Source organism: Melospiza melodia, chromosome 4 (genome assembly GCF_035770615.1).
Source record: "Melospiza melodia melodia isolate bMelMel2 chromosome 4, bMelMel2.pri, whole genome shotgun sequence".
NCBI lineage: Eukaryota > Metazoa > Chordata > Aves > Passeriformes > Passerellidae > Melospiza > Melospiza melodia.
This window is the reverse complement of record NC_086197.1, coordinates 74,283,126-74,297,324: the sequence shown is the minus strand read 5'-3', so window position 1 is coordinate 74,297,324 and position 14,199 is coordinate 74,283,126. Positions and strand designations below refer to the sequence as shown.

General features: G+C 42.7%; 1 protein-coding gene across 1 annotated transcript; it reads left to right on the top strand.

Annotated features, from left to right (window-relative positions):
• The first annotated feature begins 3,626 nt into the window (after nucleotides 1-3,626).
• LOC134417686 (prolactin-like) lies at nucleotides 3,627-8,407 on the top strand. The gene is made up of 5 exons (XM_063155179.1): nucleotides 3,627-4,024; nucleotides 4,373-4,524; nucleotides 4,654-4,761; nucleotides 5,841-6,020; nucleotides 7,702-8,407. The coding sequence occupies exons 1-5, from the start codon at nucleotides 3,994-3,996 to the stop codon at nucleotides 7,894-7,896; spliced, it is 666 nt and encodes a 221-aa protein (XP_063011249.1). The 5' UTR covers nucleotides 3,627-3,993; the 3' UTR covers nucleotides 7,897-8,407.
• The last annotated feature ends 5,792 nt before the right edge of the window (nucleotides 8,408-14,199 follow it).

Genomic DNA, 14,199 nt, shown 5'->3' with positions numbered 1-14,199 from the left:
GTATTAAATATTTTAATTATAGATTCTACCTTTCCAATCCAGTTTGTTTCTCCAGGCTACATTCAAGACCAATTGCAAAACTGAAATATACAAAATTTTATATAAAATATATAAAGTAAATTTGAAATCATTAAATTTCACAAACAAAAATTTGTGTAGGAAAGGACCTAAAATTCCAAGATTTCATAGGGCTTATTAGCCTTTCAAGTTTCAGTGAGGATCAAAGTTTTCACCTATTTCTTCTGTGATTTGATCTGTCCTCCCAAATCAATATTAAGTAAATCTTCTATCAGATAGATCTAAATTCACACATATAAGTAACCCCACTGAAGCCAACAGGGATGAGAACAGAAATGTTCTCCTCTTTAAAAAAATAAATTGAAACAATATCCTTAAAAAATCATAATTAAAGCATTAAGGCATTGATTTTCCCACTTGACTTGCGTGATGCTTAGTATGGTGAAAATCATTGATTTACAGTAATACCTGTTTAGCATGGCAATATTCTGCTCAGGCACTCCACATAGACTGCAATCTGTCCTTACACAGTTGATTCTACCATTTTAGTAGGATGTAAAATAACACATTATAATAATAATGAAGGGTTCCAGAACTTAAAGTACCTGAATTTATAACTGGGTCTGTATCTTCCGTTTTATTTAATCTTTATGTGCATACAGGTCTTGCCTAAAATAGCACAGAAGTTCATTCTCATGAGCAGCCAGCACTCCAGCTAAGGAATTCATCTCCTCCAGAGGGCTGGAATAGAGCAGATGTTTCAAAATCATGTTTCTCTCTGCTTGTGTGCTACAATCACAGTCATAAATAGTAGGCATCTCTGCATCCCCAAGGGAGGCCAAAATGCAATGTCTGCATGAGGCTGCCCAGCAGAGGAGTAGAAAAAGAAGCAGCGCACCAGCTCCATTGGATGCATCAAGCACATGCTCCCTCAGCTCCTGGGCTACATTTGCAAACAGAAAATGAGATTTCTCTGCACTAGCTCACTCTATACTCATCACCCTGAGCTCAAGTGAGAATCACCAGGCAAAACCATGCACCACCAGAGATTAGTGAATTACTGTATAGAAGCAACTTCTCAGTGAGTTACTTAATGAGCTATGGAGGACAAGGAAGGATTTCACCCAGAGTGACAACTGGAAACAAGAACCAGTTGCTTTAAGTTGAGAGGACTAAAAATGTTTGAACTGTGAAGAGTAAAAGGAAGGAGAAGTAGAAAGATATAAAGGCAAGAAATATACAACCCAGTGTATGGGGATACAGTATGGGTAAATGAAGGTGGTATAGAATGTAATATTATCCCCTAAAGAGTTGCAGCTGGGTTAATTATTAAAGATTAGGAGCAGGCCTGATGTTAACAGGCCACAGCTGTAGCCAATAAGAAGAAGAGTGTTATAAAAGAGTGGATTTGTTGGTTGAGGGGAGCTGGAGTCAGCTGGTTGTTGTGAGGATAAGGAAGAGTCAGTGCCTAGAGGAACTGCCTATAAGAAACATCAAGGAGGTACAAAACTCTAGCAATATGGAACCTTTGCAATATAATGACAGTAGAACTCTTACTATATATGACAACAACCCAGAGCAAGATGATTTTTTTTAATTGATATTTTTTAAAAAAAATTGACAGTTGATCAAGCAGACAGTTTATCAGCTTCACTCTGAATAAGCTCACATTTCATAAAAACCTTGTATTTATTCTCTATGTCTTTGGAGTCTCAAGATTGCAACAATCAAGAGCAACACAAATCAAGACAAAATCAGCAAGATGATTACTCTATGAAAACAGGGAGACATGAATTGGACAGCTGTTTCCATAGAGAAGAGCAGAGAAGTAAGAAGAGAAAAGTCAAGCAATTCTACAGGAAGTAATTCTATTTACAGAAGTCAGAAAAAAAACACAGATCTGAAATCCAGCCTTCTGAAAGTGGTTTACTCCTTTAAGCAGGTAGTTTAATTTCCCTTTCAATGTCCAGGTTACATAGCTTCCATTTTGTTTTATTCAAGAGCTTGTATTGCCAACTTTCAGAGCAGAAGCGTGTGACATGTCCCTTCTTGAGCCTGTTGTTAGAGGAAAAGGTTCAAATCAATAGTAGACAGTATTTGATTGAAACAAAGCTTTTCATTCCAGCTTTTACTCCTTCATGATGTAAGTTCAGGAGAGATTCTTGAATACATAATGGACTCGAGTTGATCTTGCACTATAAATCTTTGGCAAGCTGCAAGAGGCAGAGTTGCTGTTCAATTAATTTACATTTTCCAGAGTTCAAGTTCATTGCTCCTTCAAATCTTAAAAATCTAATATTTTAAGGAACCTTTTAAAGATGTGCATATATCAGGATTTCTCCAAAACACATGAAAAAAGAAAAGAAAATGGGTATTGGCCAATAAAAATGAGTCAGTGATCCATGTGTTTCCCATATGCAGACTACCAATGGTTTTCAGATCCCGTCATATTGCATCCTCACATGATTGCTTGTTTTATGATCATTGTTAGAATTAATTAGTATTAATACTCCAACCCTTCACCTGGACCATAAGCCATTAAGCAGTTTATCAGCTAGCAAACAGCTCAGAGCTATTGCCATATTGGTAGGGGTCCCAGTAAGAACAGGCTCAGCAGCGCTAAACACTGAAATCAACTGTGTTGTTTTATTTGTTAGGCACACTTAGTAAACTGTTTTTAAAATTAACTTTTGAAGCTCTAAAAAAGGAGGGGTTAAAATTATCCTATGGACCCATTGGGCTACCAGCCTTTCAAAACATGAGTCCCTTGGAAATGCCTCTTGACTTTATGCAGAAGCAGTGGCAGACAATTTCTTTTAAGATCTGGCTAGACATGTAGCTACATCTACTTGTTTCCTACCAGTTGTTTAGTACCTACACAGAATATAGGTGACAGAGTTCCATTTCACCTTGGCCAAGAACTAGTCAAACTCATGTCCTCTACCTCCAGAATGAGTCACCCAGCTGTCCTTAAAAGGTGGGGAGAGGGATGATCATCATCCTGGCCGAAGTATGTTCCTTTCATTTTCCATAAATGAAATCAAGATTCAGGGGCTAGAAAACAGATACATAATTCCAGCATAATGGCTGGGGAGAAAAGATAGCAATTTCATGTCACATGAATCCTCATTTCTGAGTAGACTTTTCCCTTGGCAGTGAAAAACCCCTGTAAGAAGGGCAGACTCAACTAATTTTCCTCATGACCAGCATCTCAACTTTTCTTAAACATCCTCAGGGTTGCTCAGGATCTTGTGCCCCGAAATAGAGGACACCAACCATGTCCACAGGATTTGCACCCCTTTAGGGATGCTGATCTAGTTCCTTTGCTGTGCTACTCCCTGAGCATTTAGCCTCATGGGATAAGTGAGGTATCCTGAGGTATATTTGCAACACCAAACATGCAGTCATCAGCTGTTGTATCTTCAGCAGTCTTACCCCTCACCACTTGCAATGGAGCAGAAGCAGCCGATCTGATCCGTAACAGTTTGATTTGAAAAGATGGCTAAGAGATGAATGTCATCAGACCAGGCTTCTCTCCTACCCCTCATTTTGCCCATTCCTGCCCTTTTGTAAACCCCATTGCCACGAACATAAGCAATTTATTTTCCTAGTCTCCTTTCTCCCACCCTTGCCCCCTCGGACGCGTTGGGACGGACCTGCCCACGCCACTGTTGTGCGGGGCCGGAGCCGCCCCCGTGTGCCCACGAGAGGGCTGTGACGGGCTGTGGGGGCCGGCACAGCCCAGCACCGAGCCCAGGAGCCAGTCCCGTTTCTGCCGGCCCCCGTGGCTTGCCGAGGGCACTCGGTCCCGCTGGTGCAAGGGACGCTCCGGGCGGGCTGGCTCACGGTGCCCGCGGGCAGCGCCCGTCAGGGAGCCACCCGTCACCGCCGTGCGATCCCGGCATATATAGGGGATGCGGGGGCACCGCCGGCCGATCGCAGCCGCTCCGTGCCGGGCACGGGCTCCGCAGCGCTATGGCCCTGGCCCGGGCGGCGGGGCGAGCAGGTGAGGGGGCGGGGGGGCCGGGCCGGGCGGGGGCGCACCCCGCCATTCCGCACCCCGACATTCCCCGCCCCGCCATTCCGCACCCCGCCATTCCGCGCCCCGACATTCCGCGCCCCGACATTCCGCGCCCCGCCATTCCGCACCCCGACATTCCGCACCCCGACATTCCCCGCCCCGCCATTCCGCGCCCCGCCATTCCGCGCCCCGACATTCCGCACCCTGACATTCCGCGCCCCGCCATTCCGCACCCCGCCATTCCGCGCCCCGCCATTCCGCGCCCCGCCATTCCGCGCCCCGACATTCCGCGCCCCAACATTCCGCGCCCCGACGCCGCCGCCCTGTCCGCAGGTGCGGTTGCGGCGCTGGCGCTGCTGTGGCTGCTGGTCTGCGCTCCGGGGGACGCCGGCTGTCACCCCCTGACCGTGGCCGATCTCTTCGACCGGGTGATCCGGCACTCGGGCAGGATCCACAGCCTCTCCACGGCGCTCTACGCCGAGCTGGTGAGTGCCGGGCCGGCCCCGCCGCGGAGCGGGGCTTGCGGCGCCCTGCGAGCGGATGGGGAAAAGGCGGGGGGCATGTAGGGGGCGGCGGTGCCTCTCGGCGCACGTCTAGGTGTTCTTCCCCCGCAGGAAAAACACTTCCCTCCCCGTGACAACGAGCTGGGAAGGCCCGCTCGGAAGTGCCACACGTCGGGGATGCTGACCCCCAACGGCAAAGAGTACGCCCAAAAAATCCCGGTAAGGGAACGGCGGCGCCGGCGGACAGAGACAGGGCAGAAGGGGGGACCGCCAGGCCTGGGGACGGGAAGGGGACCCTGCGGGTCACACCACCTACTTTCTCCCCTCCCTGGAGAAAGGGGAATACACCTCCTGTCCTGTCAGAACCCCAAAATGTCTCATTCATCATGCTGTAATAGTCCCCCACTCCAGTCGGGCTGGAGATAGGCAGAGAGGTTTATATGCTTCCAGAGCTTCATCAACAATCTGAATGAAAGAGGCTGCTAAGTTTTGACCCCAAACAGGTGCACATCAGAGAGGTATTGTATATGAATCTTAAATTAGTTGAATTTTAAATCTGTAAATTGAATCTGTAAATATGATACCTAAAATTTCATCATAAATACTAGTTACAATAACTAGGATAATAACTAGTATCTCCTACTGTTGCAGTAGTACTTTGTAAGAATGATTGACAGACATCCTTTGATTTTTTTGAGGCAGACTCTGTGGAACAGAACCTTAGAAACTTGTGTATGTGGCAAAGAAGTTACATTAATCAGTATCACTGCAAAGAACAAAAAGCAATCAGGAGAAAGAACAGTAATCTCTGAATCAGTAGTTAGGTAAGGGGAAAAGAACAGCAAATTTGTTTACATCACATTGTGATGGCAAAGAGAAAAAAATCATTATTAGTTTAGAGAAGAGCAGGAAGAGTTTGTTCATATAGAGAAAAAGCAAATTGTGGTGTTGGGGATAGACCAGTGGGAGAAACTTTTGCCTCTAGGAGACAGACAAAGACAAATGCTAACATTTTGGGTTTTGGTTGTGATGGAGTGAGGAGTTTCCCCGTGAATGTCCTTCTAGAAGGTCCCCTGGAAGGGCAATGAAAGATGGCCCTGCTCGTGTTAGCTGAAAACATGACAAATTCTAGGTGTTATTATTTATATATATACAAATAACCAGAGACAGAGTGGTGTTTTAGTAGTAAATTGCAGATGTAAATCTTGACCCCACTGAGATTTCATAATGAGACTAAGAGTATTCATATGATCTGCTGCAAAGTAACAGACACGTTCTCGACTGTTTCAATTTATAAGAGAGAAGAACTAACTCATGTGATACTGAAACTTTTGCAAGCCTGGAAAGAACCACTGTCCCACTTTAACCAGCATATTGAGCACCATCAAGAGCTACCTGATGACAGCCTTAGCAAAGCTAAGCAAATCAGCAATATGGTACATGAGCTGAAGACTGGAGTCGAGAAAGTAACAGAAAAGGCAAGATTTTTGATGTAGCTTTTATTTATATCAGTTATGTGGCATGGGTGACTTCGAAGAGGAGGCAATGTCTGCTCCTACTTGGGTTTGGAGGCTCTTACTCAGCAAAATGCAAGACTTTGTTAAAGATACTTTTAAGTTAAAGATACTTTATCAAAGTATCTTTCCATCAGAGAATGTGGCTAAGCTATAGATTGGCAGATATGTAGATGGTGTTATAGGAGTCCATATCTGTGAGGAAGCATTTTATTAATATGACATGCATGAACAACATACACAAGTACAAAGGCTAGAGCCTTTTGTATCTTCATATATGAGTAAGGACTTGAGTTTTCTAGGCTAGAAGAGAAGATGTGGGTAGACCATAACAAATGCTGAATAATTGTCTTAAGTTTTATTTGTATTTAAATTCTAAGCAATTCAAGTATCACTGCTGTCTGATGCAAAGGGCTCCTTCCTAAGGCAATAATTTTATGCTGGGTAAGTTCTTCAAGACAACGGTGGTATCACTTAAGTCTGATGTCAGTCACAAAATAATTTCAAAACTCCATTCCATATTATGCAAGATTATGTATAAATCATTGGATGAAATTCTTTGTTATTTCCATTTCTGTCTTCTCATTTCTTGCTAAAGTCCTGACCTTTGCATTTTTTGTGCATTTATATCTAAAATTAACTGTGGTTTGGCAAATGAAATCTGTGTGCCCATTCTCTAAATGGCTACACTGCTGGAGTGTGTGTTTCACTAAAAAAAAGTTATTAATAAACTAGTATCTTACACTAGTAGATCACCTTTCAACTCTATGGACACAGGTGAGGAATACAAGTTTTAAAAGGGTAACAAGTTCATCACTAGAATAGGCCAAATAGTACCCTACTACAAAATGCAGCCCTGGTTAGAGTGACTTGGAGTTACAAATGCAGCCATGGTTCTGGGCTAAAATAGCCTTAAAGTTCAGAAGTGTTCAACCTCAAAGCTCGACCTTTGTTTCATTCTGTAGCTGAAGCAAACTCTAAACCAGATACACACTTTTGGTGTATTTACATGCTTTATTTTTTCTAAAGCACCTTTGAAGCTAGTACTAAGAGGGAAATTTCTACGGTATTGATTTCTCTGTACCATGGATATTTATACGTAGGGTAGAAATATAATTACAAAAATTAATGCATTCCATATTTTGCAGCTATGTCTTTCTGTTTAAAATTAGGAAAATTCTAAACTTGCTTTTGTTGTGAAGCACCCACTCTAAGAGGTGATCACAGTCTGTAGAATTCACCAGGTTAAATGAACAGCACTGGTGGATGCTCATGTTAGGAGCCTCCCTTCACAAAAAGCATAAAAATAAATAGCTAAAAAATCTCAAGACTGATTTGCTATAATATTTCAAGAGGAAATAAGGATTACCAAACAGGGGTTCCTCTGCTTAAACTCAGATGAAGTATTCATTACTAGTGTATCAAGAAATTTCAGTCTAGTTTAAAAGTTGCAGAGATACCATAAGGATAAATAGACAATGTTATTCTATGTAAGGATCTTTACATATATCTTCAGTAAGTATGTGAAAGATCTGAACAGCAGAGCCCAGTGGAGTGACACCTCAGTTGTCTTCTGCAGTAGTATTTTCAATATTTGTTCTGTGTGTAGTTACAAGTTGAACTTCTTTTCCTGTTTTCAATACAGATGCAGTCAATGGGGATCATCAGCAATTCATTAAATGGAATGGCATCATCTGAAGACACTGGTTTATCAATTAGTAATGAAGCAAACATGATGAGTGACTCTGATTTCATTCACTGTTTTAGGAGAGATTCCAATAAAGTACAAAGCTACTTAAAAATTCTCAAATGTAGGATTATGCCAGAAAATAGTTGCTAAATTGTACTCCTTTGACAAGTAGTCTTCAGCATGTTGCTTATAAAGATTTAAAAAAAATAGAACTTCTAAATTATCACTTTAACAGTAATTTTAATAGGAAAGTGTTATTAAAATCCTTTGGAAGCTGGCACAGTAGACCAATGCAGATGAAATACTAAAGCCTCGTGTGTGTATGTCAGTTAATGCACCGATAAAAAGGAGTGCTCTAGCATTAGATAAATAAATGTTCTTGCATGTTACACTGTGGCAGACTATACTATGGCTGATTCACAGTTTAGATAAATACATAGAATTACAGAATGGCTTGAGTTGAAAGGGACCTTCGTGATCATCGAGTTCCAACCCCCACTCTGCCACTGGCAGGGATGCCATCCACTAGATCAGGCTGTTGAGGGCCCCACTCAAGCTGGTCCTGAACACTTCCAGATATGAGCCATCCACAGCTTCTCTGGGCAATGTATTCCAGTGCCTCACCATGCCTTTGAATAAAGAACTTCTTCCTGACATCTAATCTAAATCTCTCCTATTTTAATTTTAAACCATTCCCCCTTATCCTATCACTCTTATCGATGTAAAAGTTGCTCTCCCTCTTTTTTATGAGCAAACTTTAACTAATGTATGGCTGCAATGAGATTTCCCTGGTACCTTCTCTTCTATAAGCTAAACCATGCTGAATCTCAGACTGTCTTCATGAGGTTCTTGTGGGCCCACTTGTTAAGCTTGTCCAGGTTCCCCTGGATCACATCCCCTCCTTCTGTTGTGTCAGCTGCATTGCTCAGCTTTGTATCTGCAAATTTGCTGAGGATGCACTCCATGCCACCCTCTGTGTCATTAAGGAAAATACTGAAGAGCACCAGTCCCAAGACAGAACCTTGAGGGACACCAGGTGTCACTGGTCTCCCCCTGGACATAAGAACTACTGCTCACAATCTCCTGGACACATCCAACCAGCCAGTTTCTTAACCACCAAATAGTCTAACCTTCAAACCCATGTCTCTCCAATTTGGAGATAAGGGTGTCAAGTGGGACCCCGTGGAAAGCCTTACTGAAGCTGAAACATAGGTACAACATAGTTGAAAATAAGATTCAATCTGTTAAACTGTGGTACATCTGTATACTATCAATAAAGTATATTTTTCCCTAAAGAAAATGTTTTCCCCCATTTCTACATACATACCTACCTGCAGAATATTGCTTAACACTGAAGAGGGGCATTAATGTTGATCAGCTCATTTAACTGCAGGGCCTATGCCAGATTTTACATTCACATCATACTTCTTACTGATTTCTGAGGGCTTTCATATGTGTCCCATAAAATCTACAATTTTTATTCATTTTGAATGCCCTTTTATATCTGTAATGGCTTCACTGATTTCAATAGAAACTCCTAAAGAAAAAGTTTGTGAAAAGTAAGTCAGAATTCTGGTCCAAACACCATTTCAGTCTAAGGGCTGCGCAGTAAGTCTCTTTCCCATTCCACATGCTGACACAGGTCTTGGGTTTTACAGTAATGATTACAAACTCCATTGCAAATAAAAATATGAAAGCTCTCAGATATTTTAAGGAAATCACATTTTCCTAGCAGCAGGGTGGTGCTGCTGGCTGTGCATAAAACAAAACTTCTTGGCATTCAGAGCCTGAGACAGTTGAACAAGTAGATATAATCAACATGGATTTATTTTTAATATTCTTGACTTTTTTACCACTAAATGCTCTTTTCTGGCCTTCCATGATCTTGATGGTTGCTGACAGTAGCAAGAGTTCAGGCAAGCAAGAACAAGGAGTAAAATGCTGATGATTATTTAATAAGGATACTAAATTTGGGCTTGAGAAACCTAGCAGAGAAAGATGTCAAAGAAGCATTTATGCAGACCAGAGAAACAACGTTTTGGTTACATGCCCGCAACTGCAAATATCCTCAGATATCTCCTGTCAGGTAGATGGCGGCTGTACTTGCGAGTGTTCACAATTCACGTCCTGTCCCTGCTGTGCCAGGTATAGTAGAAAAGCAATGAGCTACATTGTGCTTGCCCTGAAGAAGTTATAGCTGCAGCTCCTTATGCAGTAAGATACCACTAACACAAAATGAAATAGCAGCATTCATGGGTAGATTCTGGGGAAATTCTGGAAACAAAACGCAGCTCCAAAGAGAGCAAAGGAAGGCTCCTCTGAGCGAACAGACAGAACCAGAGGGGGATGCCCACAGGGCCTGCATCCAGCTGCGATCCCAGAAGATGCAGCAGCAATTAATAACGCGCCAGCGAGGGGTCAGTGCTGGCTCCCAAACGCCGCAGCGGGGCCACCGCGCCTTCGCTGCGGAGACAGCCGGGTCCCGGCACACACACGGCAGCCGCCCGGCCGCAGAGGCGAGCGGCACAGACACGGCGGGGGCACCGCGCCCAAGAGGCTGACGGCACGCAGCTCCCTCCGCACCGGCTGCGGCCCGCCCCGCTCCCCGGGCACCGCGCACGGGGCTGGCAGGGCGGGAGGCGGCCGTGCCCCCCGGTCCTGCTCGGCGCAAGTAATGGCAAGCGAATTGCACGGTGACTCAGACATCAGCCGTACCCGCAGCCGGCAGGACGTCCCAAGGGTGCAGCTGAGGGTCAGGAGGAAAACCTTTCAAACGGAGCAGGTGATACAAAAAACTCTCACCTCCGCCAAAGTGCTGAACCCTGGGAACGTTTTACTGTACAGAAATGTGAAAACAGAGAAAATGAGATAGTGGGTGGCGCACGAGGAACAGTGCACCCGAAGTGTTATTCACAGTCATTCATCCTCATTAGTGTTATATTTCAGTTTTGCCTTTGGCTGAAGTGAGGCACGTTGGTAAAACAAAAGCCTTCCTATATTGCTGGCATTGCTTTGCTTCCTCTTGTGATCGAGGAAACAACTGAGCAGTGGGCTGAAAAGGGCATCCTTTTCTCTGTGGCCACCGATGCCTAAAGCAGAAATACAGCCATGGTTGCTTTCTGCACAGGGGAATACTTCATCTCCTGCATGATTTCATCCAAGACAGCAGCATTACTGGTTAGGAGAATTTGATCATGTTAAATTGTGAGCTACTATCAAAAGCTTTGGAGTTTGAGAATCCATCACGTTTATATCCGAATATTAATTTAGGAGAAACAATTCTGTAAATTAACAGAGAATCAGAAAATCAGGATTGGCTTCCAGTTAAGCACAGGCATCATGTACAACAAAAAGGGTAAGTAATGGTATCGTTTCCATTTGTGAAACAATCTGTTTCCATTAAACTTTCTTGCCAACCAAATAAATTAAAGACTTAAAACATCTCCATTGTTCTTCAGACCTTATTCCATGAAGCACTGCAGGATAATCCCAGAATACTGACATTTTTGTACAGTCCAATTTTTTTTTCAATTATTAGAACTGGCTTTTGCACATCAGTGATTTCCTCATCATGTTTCCATTTTTTCAGAATTATGAAGGATACAACAGAGACACTCCCAGTGACTGAAAATTTATTTTGTTCCTTTCATAATGCACTAAATGGTACTGATCGTGTATCTTAAATTTAGACTGAATCTTGTACGTGCTGATGTTTCCGTGGTAGACTAAGTGGCTAATGTCACTCATAGTTTAGCTCTTATCTAAACCCATGATTTCAAAACAGAAACAAAATTGAAACAGTCTTCTTTGCACAATACACATGCATGTTCAGCTACCTTCATTCAAATATTGACCTGTAAATAAAAATTACTTTTAAAAACCGAAGAATTCCTCAAGGGTTGAATGCTTATAAAAAGTGGCATTTCTATGTGCTTTAGAAAGCACTGGAAGATCACTATAGAGATGTTATCTTCTGACATCCCTGTCCACCCTGCCCAGCTTCAGTGCTCAGAATTACAACCAATATAAAACCAAGGAGTTGCCATTCTCTGGCCATGAATTTTGATGCAAGTCTGCCTGGGGGAACTTCAGACCCAGGTTTAACTATCCCAGTTTACCTTACAGTAAAGGTGATCAGCAGTCACCACGTACATCCCTTAGAAGCACACTCACTTTAAGACTTCCTCAGTCCACAAGAATTTCATCCACTGTGAACCTTTCTCTATAGGGGCTTTTCTTCTCTGCAGGTCTCCCTGTGGTTCAAAGCTGAGTCTTAAGTTAATTGGACTCTAATTCCTCTCTGTTCTTTTCTAAAGGCACTGGATTTACAGCTATCATCATGAAATTGGTTTGTCTTTCCTTCTAGTATGTGAAAATCAGTAACAGTCTAGTTGGTAGAGGATGCTGAAGCATGTGAATGCACTTAATTTATGTCAGTCTTTTGACTGCAGAACATACATTCATCAGAGGAGCTGCGTGGCTACAGTGAGAGCAACTGGTATTTAAAACCCAGTACTAGTAAATCACAGCAGATAAAACAAATCTGATGTATTACTGCAGCTCAGGAGTGACATTTGACCTTTGTACTACTGTTCTGACATTGAAGTTAGTAATGCAGTTTTGTGCCTTAAAGCAGCCCTGTTCTCAGCAGATCATAATACTTGATTCCTGTTTGGCAAAGGATCAATAAAAACAAGGTAACTTTCAGAATAATATGTAAATATATACAACTAAAGTTTAAGTGCTGACACACCTATTAAAAATCCAGTTTCTAACAATGTTATATGAGGTGCATGGAGGAGCTAGCTGGTCTTTCATGTTCACAGGCTCACAGCTATTTACATGCAGTAAAATATGACTGTGACTGTGTCTGATACAGACTGCAAAAATCTGCAAAAATTGTGATACATTTTAAAAGTCCAAGAGCTTCGAAGGAAATCAGTAACATCTTCTTAGGTATCAGGGGAGCTCCTCTCCCTGTCTTTAAGAACACATATTCAAGATCCACATTCAGACCCGTATGGATGACCATCAATAGGTGGGATGAGAAAAGTCCCTTCTGTTCCTGAGGCTGCTGGGCTGGGCAGTGAGATCTCTGCGTCAGCAGCACAGCCTGAGAACATGGAGGTTCGTAGCCCGGTTAACAAAGCGAGTACTGAGTCTCAGCCTTTCCTCTCTGTCCTTGTTGTATTCTGTATTACATTAGCATTGATAAGCTGCCAGAACAAACAGAGAGGTGCCCAGTGAGTATAAGTATCTGCTTTGTTTGCAGCCTCTGAAGAGATAAGGTTTTTAACTGTGGTTTGCAATTTGCGGTACCCGAACTCTCCCCAGTCCCAGGATCTCAATAAATGTCCATCATAGTACTCCACAGCTGGTAACTATAGTCTCAAAATGCTACACACAGGAAATACCTCAAGTACCCTACAACCATGCTGCATGATCATCCATCAGGTCAAATCTGCGAAGACAAGTAGCACATTGCTGGTTTTAACCTAGGTGTCACTGGTATCTACCATCTCATTCCCTCACACCAGCTGCACTACACCTTTCCCCTTTCCCCTCTGCACTGTGAATCTTATGAAGCAGTTCAAGTATCTGCTGGGCACTTTGCATACTTGTGCTCTCTTGGTTCTTTCTAAAACGAGTAGGCATACCGTATTTGAAGAAACCGAAAAGACTGGCACTGTAAATATATTTTTGTATTTGTACAGGGTGCTATTTCTCATTTACCAAGTTTTCACAGTATGGACTGAAGAGAAACTTCTCCTTTATTTAGCAAAAAATCAGAGGAATCAAAATTTTGTGTTTAATGGGCCTAAATCATAATTTAATCAGACAATTTTAGATATAATTCAAGATTTGGATGTATACTTCAGGGTTTTTTAAAAGCTTGGTCAGCATTTTCAGACAAAGAATCTTTTATCTGGCATACTGAAACTTCATTCTAGCTGTAAAGTAAGAACACTGATAGGAGGCATTAAGAGATTTGGAGAACCTTGAAATGGTTTAAGTTTTAACAGGCTACAGTGAAACCAGAATTTGTTGAATTTAAAACACCTGTAATATTCCAATTGTGAAACCAATGCTGAATGAGCCTTGCTTGATCTTTGCCTCAGTGAGACAGCTTTCAGATGTACTCTGTTCAGCACATCAGCTCAGTTTTGACAGTAGTTCACATTTTGTGCTTGCAACACCGTGAACTGAAAGAATTTCCCAAGGAGCATTCTGAATCACATCTCCCATTTCCAAAAATGTTGCTTCTAGCACTGAGGCTTCATTGACTTGCGGTAAAATAGTATGAGCAGCTGGGAAGGCTCCCTTTCCATTAAAGGTGAGATTAAAACCCCCCACCACCCCACCATACAGATTTCCTCCAAAATGGGAAGCACTGATGAATAGATGCACACATATATACCACCACCTGATCATTAGATGGTACTCTGGAAATAC

Bases quoted from the DNA above. Each gene is read 5' to 3' on its own strand.
- LOC134417686 (XM_063155179.1), top strand. From the start codon at position 3,994: ATGGCCCTGGCCCGGGCGGCGGGGCGAGCAG. The intron at 4,525-4,653 runs GTGAGTGCCGGG...CTTCCCCCGCAG, and splicing joins CGGCGCTCTACGCCGAGCTG to GAAAAACACTTCCCTCCCCG. The intron at 4,762-5,840 runs GTAAGGGAACGG...TCAATTTATAAG, and splicing joins AGTACGCCCAAAAAATCCCG to AGAGAAGAACTAACTCATGT.